We start from the raw sequence: 11,046 nt of genomic DNA, 5'->3' as shown, positions 1-11,046 counted from the left end.
GAGGGGGCTGGCCCGGGGGGTCGGAGGGAGCCGAGGGCTGGTCCTGGGCGCTGGGGCGGTCTCCCGGGGAGCGCTCCATGGTGCCTCCTCTGGGAGGACCCTGCGGACCCAGAGACCCGCTGCAGGCTGCCCCCCTGGCAAACGTAAACCCCCAAATAGGGAGGGGACGCCAAGCCACGCCCTTCCCTCCTGATGGTTAGGGTAGGTCCGCGCCGCAGAGACCGAGGTGGAGTCGGCATCTCCAAACCCCGCCCCTCTTCCGCCGGGAAGGGAGAGGCCCCGGGAGGCAGGACCTCCCGGATTGGGCCAGAGTGCCCAGGGGGCGGTCTGAGATGGCGGGAAGGGAAGAAAAAGGCTGAAGAGCAGCACCGGACTGGCCAGGAAGGGAAGGCGGGATGGTGTGCCATTTAAACCGGAGAGGCGGGCCCCGGAGCTCCCCGGCGCGGGGCTGGACTGCCCGGGGTTTGGCGCAGGCAGAGCCGCGCCGCCAGTTACTCGGTTTTCGGAGAGGAGTCAGGATTCCCTTCCACTCCATTCGGTTTGGCAGGATTTGGCCTGCGATTCCCACAGGTTCGTCTGTCAGCTTTCCCTAATGTTCATATCCTAAGCACTTTCCTTCATATGTTCTGGCTGCCCTTAAAACAGGAAAGGAAATTACCCTATTTGGAATGAAAGTGTTCCATGACCTACCCCGCCTGTCCTGTCCTGTCCTGTCCTGAGTCCTCCGGCAGACGCTAGAGAAAACTGGAGAACCCGAGAATTACAGGGCTGAGGGAAGAGGGGGGAAGAAAGCAGGGTGAATAGGAAGCGAGCCTTTCTTTCTTTTTAGAAATCTCCAAGAGTTATTCAGTCCGTTATAGCATAGATGGCTGATTAAAACTAAATCGGCTCCAAAAGGTGGGGGGGAGGCTCAGCTGCAGCAGAAATGATTACATTTCCAGCCCCTGACGACTGATAACATGAAAATAAGAAACGAAGAGTAATGAGACGATTCCATTTCTCACTTGCCGGAGTTAGAAGGAAGATCTGGGACATAGTCCTATGTAGAACTAATGCAGTTCTACATTGTACTGTATATAGGTTTAGGAAGGGGAAAGTGCAAGGTACATTGATGATGACCACTATCGCTAGTTAATTGGATTTAGAGGGTGTTGTCTGGGGACTTAGACACTAGACCAGTGGTTGGCAAACTGCGGTTCGAGAGCCACATACGGCTCTTTGGCCCCTTGAGTGTGGCTCTTCCACAAAATACCACATACGGCACCCACGTACAGTGCGATTGAAACTTCGTGGCCCATGTGCAGAAGTCGTTTTTCGGTCTGGGCGAGTCTATTTTGAAGAAGTGGCATTAGAAGAAGTGGGGGGTGTCGGTTGGCGGGAGACGCAGCGCGGAGGAGGCGCTCGCAATACACGCACAAGTTGAGTAAGACTGGCTACAAGAGGAGTGTGGATGGGAGAGTTGGAAGGGGTGACCTCAGCGAACGTACCTCAATCAGATTGAGTACGTTTTTAGCAAAGGCCATCTTAGGAGTACCCTAATTAAGTTAATAACAATGTACCTACCTATATAGTTTGTTTAAAAAACTTGGCTCTCAAAAGAAATTTCAATCGCCGTACTGTTGATATTTGGCTCTGTTGATTAATGAGTTTGCCAACCACTGCACTAGATTCATTGGCCCTGGCTGGTGCACTCAGTTACTTTGTCATCCCATGGTGGATTTGATTCTCGCTCAGGGCACATATAGGGTACATATCCAGGTTGGGGTAGGGGGACATACAAAAGGCACCTAATCCATGTTTCTCTCCCTCTCCCTTCCTCTTTCTCTAAAATAAATAAAAACATATTTCTCTCTCTCAAAAAAAACAAAACAAACACAAACCCACAAAAAACTGGACTAACTGGAAGCCCTAGAGGGAAGGGTTAGTCATAAAATGGTTACTGTTTAATGCAGTGTTTGTGGAGCTTGTTGTATTAGTCTGTTTGGTGCAATAGAGGAACTAGGGTTGATCTTTGAGGAAAGATTAGGTCTGCAGCTCATACATTTTATCTGGCTCTGCAGGGCATAGATTTCATCAGGCTGTTTCATCAAAGCTGCTAAAACCTGTTCCTTCCCAATCTTAAAAATGTCTCATTTTCCTTTCTCTACTTCTCTGAGGCTTATCTAGACTATTTCGTCCAGCTTGCAGAACTATATAAGAAACAATTTTCTACTTGCCGCCTATGTTCTCCATATTCTCAGAAGTGAGCAGGTAGAAAAGGAGCTCAAGGAGTTTGGGGGAGGTATGAGTGATCTGTCCCCAACTGATGAAGCAGAACTAGAGGAGAAAAATGAAGTTCCTTATAGGAAAACCTCCCTATAAACTGAAATTTGCCAAGCACTGAAGTCCCTTAGGCCGGGAGATAGGAGGTTCTTTTTCAAACATCCCCTTTCTCACCATCTAGAGCAGTGGTTCTCAACCTTCCTAATGCCGCGACCCTTTAATACAGTTCCTCATGTTGTGGTGACCCCAAACCATAAAATTATTTTCGTTGCTACTTCATAACTGTAATTTTGCTACTGTTATGAATTGTAATGTAAATATCTGATATGCTGTGTTTTCCGATGGTCGCGACCCACAGGTTGAGAACTGCTGATCTAGATTATCAGACCCTTCTACTGGAGACGGTATATGGAGCACAAAAACTCATCCTACGAAGGTCTCTTCCCAGCTGGCTCAGGGGCCAATCAGCAGCTGCAATGCAGGCACCAGAGCTAGTCAACAGGCTGGGTCCTCGCCCACTGACAATTCTGCTGCCCAGGTGCCACCTGGTGGTGATAAGCAAAAAGCACTTCTTTAGAGTGTTTAAGTGAGCCCGAGTGCTGAGACTTCCTGGATTTGCAATCTGCATTTATATGTAAACCACATTAGCCTAGGAGGCAGAGGATTGAATGTGGTCATCTGGTCCCAGCTCACAAGATGGAAGGGGCAGGGCAACAGAATTGGAGGAAATTTCCTCTGTATTATTCCTAGCAAGTTATAGCAAAGTAGTGGTCCCATTGTTGGATTGCTCTACATTAGAATTTGGCTCCACATCACACTAGTTGTGGAACCCTGAGCTGATTAACCCTCTTTAAACCTGTTTTCTCCTCTGCCAAATGGGTATGAGAATAGTACCCATCGTGTTGTGCCAATTAGATATTGCAATTAAAGTGCCTTGCCTTAAATTTTAAATACTCAGTAAGTATCTAGACCAGTGATGGTGAACCTATGACACGCGTGTCAGTGGTGACACGCGAACTCATTTTTTTGGTTGATTTTTCTTTGTTAAATGGCATTTAAATATATAAAATAAATATCAAAAATATGTCTTTGTTTTACTATGGTTGCAAATATCAAAAAATTTCTATATGTGACACGGCCCCAGAGTTAGGGTTTTCCAAAATGCTGACACGCCGAGCTCAAAAGGTTCACCATCACTGCCCTAGACCTCCCTGTTTATTTCCTATGCAGCAAAACAGGACCTTTTTCTCCACTGGGCAGCCCTTCAATATTCCAAGTTATCTACTGGGTCTCCCCTCAGTCTTTTCTTATCACTTTCTTTCAGCTCCTCCACTGGTTTGCTAGTGGCCTCTTTACAAATCACATTGAGAAGAATGCACAATACCTTAGGAGTTGTTTCAGGCACAGACATGGAAGAACTGCTATATTTACAATGCATGCCTATGGTTCTGTTATCCTTATGGAGCTCCTAGAAAGGCCTAGAACATAGCAGGCTCTCACTATTTATGAACTGACATACTATAAGGACAAATATTTTTTAGCCAATTAGAAGTCCTGTGTTGTTCTCTCATTGTTCCTGTGTTGTTCTCATTATTGCTAATGTAGATCTCTGAATTTATTCCTCAGACAGGCTCAAGCAATTTTTTTGTTTTGTTTCCCTGACCAGGAATGGAACCTGCCACCTTTCAGTGCACAGGATGATGCATCAACCAACTAAGTCACACCAGCCAGGATACAACTAATTGTTTAGAGGGTCAACCAAATTGATACAAATTGACCCCTTGGATTTAGTCAATCCAAGTTACACTTTCAATATTACTTAGTATGTCCTTGTTTACTGTTGAGAAGAGTCTTCCGTATTTTTATATAAGTTTTTAATAAAACATACCTCTTGGGTATATCACTAGAGATTTCTCTAACACGAATGCACTAATCAACATTTACTACGCACTCATGTTCAGTTTGGATTCCACCAAATTCTATTATTAATGGAACCGTAATCTTTTATTTGTAATGATTTAGGTGAGAAAGAGGCAAGCAGCTCCTGACATTTACGAACTGGCCTGACACAGCTAGGCTTCAGAGTTGTCGGGGCTGACCTGCGCTCATAGGTAGGAAATGGTGCTCTACTATTGGACACAATCTCACAAAACACCAACACAGGACAAGGGCACTCAGTAACTATGATGAAGGGGGCCAAAAAGATCACTTCACAGTTTTGTTTAAGTACAAAGCAGGTCAGTGTGCAAACCACAAGATGGCAAACACCTCCCTCACCCAGCTGAGTGACTACTGTTTCATTACCAATTACAACTTTGCTTCACTCCAGTCTTCCCTTTATCGGGATAAAAATAAAGAAACCCAATCAGCCCTAGCCGGTTTGGCTCAGTGGATAGAGCGTCGGCCTGTGGACTGAAGGGTCCCAGGTTCGATTCTGGCCAAGGGCACATGCCCAGGTTGCGGGCTTGATCCCCAGTCAGGGGCATGCAGGAGGCAGCCAATCAATGATTCTATCTCATCATTGATGGTTCTCTCTCTCTCTTTTTTCCTTCCTCTTTGAAATCAATAAAGAAATATATTTAAAATAAAAAAAGAAACCCAATCATAGAATTATCTATCCCCGCTTTTCAAAGAGCACTCAATCCAGAATGAAGTCCCACTTCCTTAAACCTTCCCCCAAATCACTTAACCAAAATACAAGTCCTATAGCTCCTAATACCCTTTCACTTTCTAATACCACAGTTCCCCATGGCATGCTCTCTCCATCATTCCTATGAGCATTAAACCGAACTTGTTCAACTGCAGGTGTATTCCTGATGGTCTTTAGCTGGAGGATGTTAATAAAGGACATACAATGTATAGTTTCCCAAATCTACCTCTTTCGAGATACTTAGCAAAAAGAAATAAAGTTAATGGGTCAGCATTGGGCTGGGATGAATTCATGTTGATATCTATGATCACACTTGTCTCTAAAGATTCATAAACCATCTCTTTAATAATCCAAACTTGTGCTAGAAAATCAACATTTAACTCATCAATGCGTAGTTTCTAAAATCCACAAACAATATTTTAGTATTTACCCATTTTTAGTCTTTAGATTCTTTTTTCTTTTTTACTGGCCTTGCCTTGACCTAGCCCACCAACTCCAACCCCAGATATATCCTGAATGATCAACCAGACAAGAGAGCAAGAGGTAGCAGGGGATATGATGGGGGAGAACACAGGATCACTGTCTCTACCCCCAAATCCACAATCCCCTTAGATTAGACACCTGAGTTGATTCCCCGTATCAGCTATGAGCTGAGGAGGAACTGAGGTTTGGCTATTGGGGCCCTCAGCCTTGACGTTTAATTAACTTTAAAACCAATGTGGTCCTATGTGGAAGCAGAGAGAAGGAATGAATTCTGAGACTTGTATCCCCAGAACTCTCCTTTTCCCAGCACCTCCCAAGCCTTAAAGGTGTAAGGCACTGGTAACTACGGAAGGGATTGGAGGGACATTAACTGCCATAACTAAAGACAGCAACCGCCACCCACCGTGCTGTTTGAATAAGGGAAGGCTCTGTCAATACAGATTCCATTCCCATTTTCCAGCACATCCACCCTCCTTAGTACCTGCCCCCCTAAATGACCCTAGGAGCCCTGGTTACTAAGGCAACCTGGGAATAGGTCATGCAGATAGAAACCAGAACAGATGGGACTATTTTTAAACTGGACTAGGTGGCTCCAATGCTTTTACCTCACAAAGTGCCTTCCCCAGTCTCATCTGGTCTTCCTCTGGGTCCCTACCCTTGTTCACTGGTCTCCATCCAACTTTATCCCAGCTCTGAGGGTGGGGGGGTCTTTGTCCGATTTTGGCATGACATCTATTTACTGCTCCCATATTCCACACAGGAACTCTAAGCAAGTTTTCACTGCCCTCATTTGTTAAAAATAATTGTTTTTTTATTTCTTTGGAAAGTGGTGGGCCCTGCCCTATGAATTTCCAGGCCAAGCCAAGGTAATGAATCCTCCCCTAGTCATTGGGCTGGATGACTATGGTCCCCGCCTTGCTACAGGCCCAGGAGCAGTTATTGTCCAACTCAACTACGTCCCCAATTGTCTGAAGGCTCCTATTAGGCCTCCTCTCTGGCCACCCACTTCCCAATCTTTCCTGGCTTTCCCTCTGGGCACTGTTTTCTTCCAAAGCCAGTGCTGGAACCTGTGCTGAGAAGAGAGAACCAGACCAGGCATGTCCCCATCTTCCCATCAGGGGACATTCAACCCCTCAGTCAGTCCTTCCCCTCTGCTGGCTTCAGTCTGCACCCCTATGCAAGCCCGCTCTGTGAGACTTAAAGATGGACAAGAGGGACCTCATAAAAGGGAGGTGAGAGAAAACCCACCAGCCAACCCCTTCTCAGAAGTAAACTCCTTGTAGTCTCTTGTCCTAGTTCTTGAATAAGCCCTTAAGACAGGGCACGGGAGGGCTAGGCGAGTGGGTGGGTAAAGGACTCCCCGGATCCCAGCCTGGGAGGCTATACCATGGGAGTGTCCAGTAGTAGCTCCATCAGTGTGGCATGGCTGTGATACGCATGCTCTGGGAAGCAATGGGGTAAGTCACCATGGGAGTGGTGGTGTGGCTCATTGTGATTCCTGCCAAGGGTTGGGCCATCGATACAGCCACAGGGGCCACAGGAGCCACAGATACAGCCACAGGAGCCATGGAGACAGGTGGGGGTGCCATTCCCTGGGCAATTGTTTGAGCCAGAGCAGCTGACAGTGGCGTGATCTCTGGATTCAAGTGTGGGGGTGGGGGTGGTGGAGCAGCAGGAGGTGCAGCATTAGTTGGGGGAGCAGCGGGAGCTCCCGCAGGGGCTACCAGTTCTTGCTGAGACACAGGCCGAGGCTGTAGAGCCTGGCTGCTGAGAGTAGTATGAGTCTGGGCAATGCCATGGTTAAAAGTGGCAACAGTGCCCACAGTAGGAGCCAGAGTCTGCTCAGTTGCTGGTGCAGTGGAGCTCAGGGTCATGACCTTGGCTTGATTGCGGAACTGGGCATTTTGTTCCAGGAGTACCTCATTGGTAGCCAGAAGATTGCTGACCTGCTTCTTTAGCTCCTCTACCCGCTTCCTGAGCATGGCATTCTCCTCTTCTAGCAGCCTGCACTCTACCCCTCGGGGTGGAGCCAGATTATAGTCATAAGATTCAAAATGCGGGCCATCTGGGGGACAGCATCCACCTCGCCGGCGCTTGGGACCTGGCTCGTGGTCCTCAAAGCCCCTGTCAGGAAGGTCATAGATATCATAGAGATCATGACGTCGTCCTGGGGGGACTGGGCCTGTTGAGCCCCCACCACCAGTGCCTCCTCCACCCCTAGTATCAAATTCAAAATCCCGCTGTAGATGACGGAACTTGCACTTGGCTCCTCTCTGGCAGTCACCTTTGAGAAAATCACGGCAAATAGGGACCTCCTCCTTGCCATTCGGTAGGTCAGCTGGAGAAAGGCCCAGGCCTGCTGCGACTTTCTGCCTCAGCCGAGGGGGAAGCTCTCCTGTCTTCTTATAGCCATCCTCATCCTCCTTGGAGCCATGAATGAATCGGCAGTTTGGGCGACTACATTCCTTGTTCTGGAAGTCATGGCAGAAGATGAACTCATTTTTGCTCACCCCCAAGTTGGACACCTCACTCATGTCTGGATGGCGATACCGGCAACGCTTGCCTCGCTTGCACACATTCCTCAGGAAGTCTCTACAGATGGCATCTGAGCTGGCCCCTCCACTGCCTGGCCCTGTCCCACTGGCCTCCTCGCTGCCACCACTTCCAGGGCCTCCACCGCTGCTCCCAGTGCCGTTGGCATAGCTGTCCCGGTCAGGCATCCTGGTCCCCCCCAAATCAGGGCTTTCTTCTTTTTCTTGCCACCCTTGGTGACCACTAGGAAAGAGAAGAACTGTGTCAAACAAGAGTCCTCCGGAGAGGCCACACTCTTCCCGACTTTAGGGTAGGCAGTCCAACAAGAGGCAGGCCAGAGGGGCAATGGCTTTGGAGATGGAGAACCTTGGGGGTGAGAATTCTGCCCAGACTGGCTGGCTTGTCAGAAGTCCCGCCCAGGCTCTTATGCACCTGGTCTGGGACAGAATGATTCACACTTGCCTGGCTAATGGAGAAGGGAGGGAGCTGGGCGTGAAGCCATCTCATCTCACTAATGAATGCAGGCCAAGGAGGGGGCAGGGATAGAACAGTACTGGATTTTATTTCCCCTTTTGAATTGACCTTATTAAAGTTGTGGAAATGAAATTAAAACTGTCAGTGTCTGAATAGGCTAGGAAGGTACTGGGAATCGTGGCCAAGATGGGCTGGTGAGCCACTAGGGCTGTGGATAATGGAATGCTGGTGACAAAACTTCCCTTAACCCCTCTTCCATGGGATTTCAGATGAGGGCTCTGTGAAGTATCATTATCTCTAGACCCCAGGGAAGCTTGAGTGAAGAGACTTGTGTCACCACCCTGAAGGTAGTCCCTAAACCTGTCATTTTTTAGTATTCCCTCCCAGCTCAATACCACTATCGACCCCAGTGTGGTCAGCACCCTCCTCTCCCATTTCGGGGAAGAGTTCTCCGGCTAGGATCTCCACTTATAGACGACCAAAGGACAAAACCTATAGACTACCGAAGAACAGAAGCAGGAAGAAGGAGTTAATTTCACAGGAACAAGTGACCTTACTTTCCCATTCTATCCCCTCCTAACCCTCCATGGGAAGATACCACTGACATCAAACCACACCATTCCTCACCCCATAAAGATCCTCTTTATTTATAGACGCTATAAAAGCTTCTTAAGTCTCATCTTTCCCAAGAGAGCTCTGGAATGTCAGTCCACTGCCCTGGTTCTAGCCCGCCCCTCACCCCACCCCCTACAAGACTGGGAGTCCTGGCTACCATGTGTCTGACCTGGTAAACCTTTCCTAGGCGGTGTCCAGGCTCCCCCTGCTGTTCAAATAGGAAAACTTCATATTGTTTCCCCTGGAGTATAAGGGAATCTTTCCAATTTCTCTGGCTTTAATCTGCCACAACCACCACTTGGTTGCCTTGACTTTGCCTTCAAATCTCCCTAAAAGAACCGACCAGGGGCCAAAGTTACAAGAGAATCTGTAAAAGAAGGGTCCTTTTCCTCCAAAGGGAGGTAAGTCTCAGGATAATAGAAACAATCAAGTGGTAAGAGAGAAAATGCGAAGTTTTACTAAAAGGGAAATGACCTGGTGAAAAATAAATGCCATCTTTCCAAGCCTGACCCGCGGGCGAGTCCCACCAGGGTTCCCTCCCACCCACCGTCCCAGGAGTATTCGATACCTGAGGTAGCTCAGGTGAAGTCCGGGGCTCCTGTGGGTCTCCACCTCCACATCACTGCTGGGTTCTGAACAGGAACAAAACACATACTTGGGTGGGAGAAAGGGTAGGAACGGAGGACCATGGGGTGACAGTTACAAGAAGTCAGTCTGACAAAACGGCAAGAGCTCTGAGCACATCAAGATTTCCTCAGGGTTTCAACTCACTTCACCAAAGGGAAACGTTGCAAGTAAGAAAAGTAAGAGACAGAACTAAGCTGGAGAGCCTAGAAGGATGGGTTGGGCAACCAGCCCTGGGTGCACAAAGGGCGAGGGGAGCCCTGCCTCAAATGGAGGATATGGGGGTCAGAGTCCGGCTCAGGGTTGGGGTTAGGAACTCCCCCTGCGGAGCCGCGCAAGGGCCGCGACTGACAGTGCAGTGGGTGGCCGACTGGGCTTGGGGGCAGTGATTATGACGCCTCCCAACACCGAGTTTGGAAAAGTCCCGTTTCCCGCAGCAAATCTTCTGCCTTGGCAGGTTCCGTGCAGTGCCGCCCGCGCTCGGCCGTGGGAGGTGAACAGGACATTAAGTGAACACGAGGTGAGGCGGGAGAGGGACTGCGGGTGACATCAAGCTGAGGGGATGGGCAGGGCTGTGACGTCATGGAGCTAGCGTCTGCTCGCCCAGCGAGGTCAGTTAGAAAAGGGTAGCCTGGCCGCTGGGCCGGCGACGACTCCTCCCCTCCGGGCGCGGCCTCCACCTGTCTCCCGCCTCCCTCACCTGCCGCCGCCGCCGTAGTTGCTGCTGCTGCCGCCTGCCGGTCCTCTAGCTTCGACAAAGAGCCGCCCACCCAGCGGCCCTTCCGCTTCCTGCGGAAGAAATGGCGCTCTAGCCACCAGACCCGGAACTATACTCTATGGTGTGTACAGTACTTGCGCGACTAGCCGCAGGAAGTTCCCAGCAAGCTTTGCGTGTCACCATGGTAACGGTGACATGGTAACGCAAAAAACGTCTTAAAAAACCGCAACTTGACGTAGGCCTAGAGATGAGTAGGGGCGGAACCATTTGCCCAAGAACTATCGCGATACCTGTCCCCAGGCTCCCACTACTCCAGGGCCCGGGGCCAGAGTTGGGTAGGGGCAGGGCCCACACCCCGGGGGCAGCACGTAGCTCGATATCCTACTGCATCAGGTAGTTAACGGGGCCCGCCGTACCGACAGAATCCCCAGCCAATGGAACCAAAAAGACCACAAAGCAGACATTATCTTTTTCTTCAGCTAAGACAGAAGAGGTGATTTATTGTACACGCTACATTCAGCCACAGAGAACAGAACCAGTCCAGAATGTCACGGGTCCAGGGCAAAGATCCAAAAGAGGCTGTTTTTGTAAGAGCAGAGTGGGCCTCTCAAAAGGGCTCGGCGCTCAGGTGACGCGCAGGTTATGTTCCAGCTCCGGCGGAGGCGCGCGGGACAGCAGGCTCGCAGTC

The 11,046-nt window shown here is 49.3% G+C and overlaps 1 protein-coding gene across 1 annotated transcript; it reads right to left on the bottom strand.

The window, feature by feature from the left end:
• Positions 1 to 5,232: 5,232 nt before the first annotated feature.
• ZC3H10 (zinc finger CCCH-type containing 10) lies at positions 5,233 to 10,499 on the bottom strand. Its single transcript, XM_006777850.2, has 3 exons — positions 10,341 to 10,499; positions 9,585 to 9,648; positions 5,233 to 8,170 (listed from the first exon to the last, which is right to left on the bottom strand). Exon 3 carries the CDS (start codon positions 8,113 to 8,115, stop codon positions 6,808 to 6,810), a length of 1,308 nt encoding a protein of 435 aa, XP_006777913.1. The 5' UTR covers positions 8,116 to 8,170; positions 9,585 to 9,648; positions 10,341 to 10,499; the 3' UTR covers positions 5,233 to 6,807.
• Between the last annotated feature and the right edge of the window lie 547 nt (positions 10,500 to 11,046).

This window comes from Myotis davidii, unplaced genomic scaffold, assembly GCF_000327345.1.
Source record: "Myotis davidii unplaced genomic scaffold, ASM32734v1 scaffold509, whole genome shotgun sequence".
Taxonomy (NCBI): domain Eukaryota; kingdom Metazoa; phylum Chordata; class Mammalia; order Chiroptera; family Vespertilionidae; genus Myotis; species Myotis davidii.
Note: the sequence above shows the minus strand (reverse complement) of the source record. Positions and strands in the feature narration are given on the sequence as shown.

What these genes read in the sequence shown, in the direction of transcription:
- ZC3H10 (XM_006777850.2), bottom strand. Translation starts at nt 8,115, where the DNA reads ATGCCTGACCGGGACAGCTATGCCAACGGCACTGGGAGCAGCGGTGGA.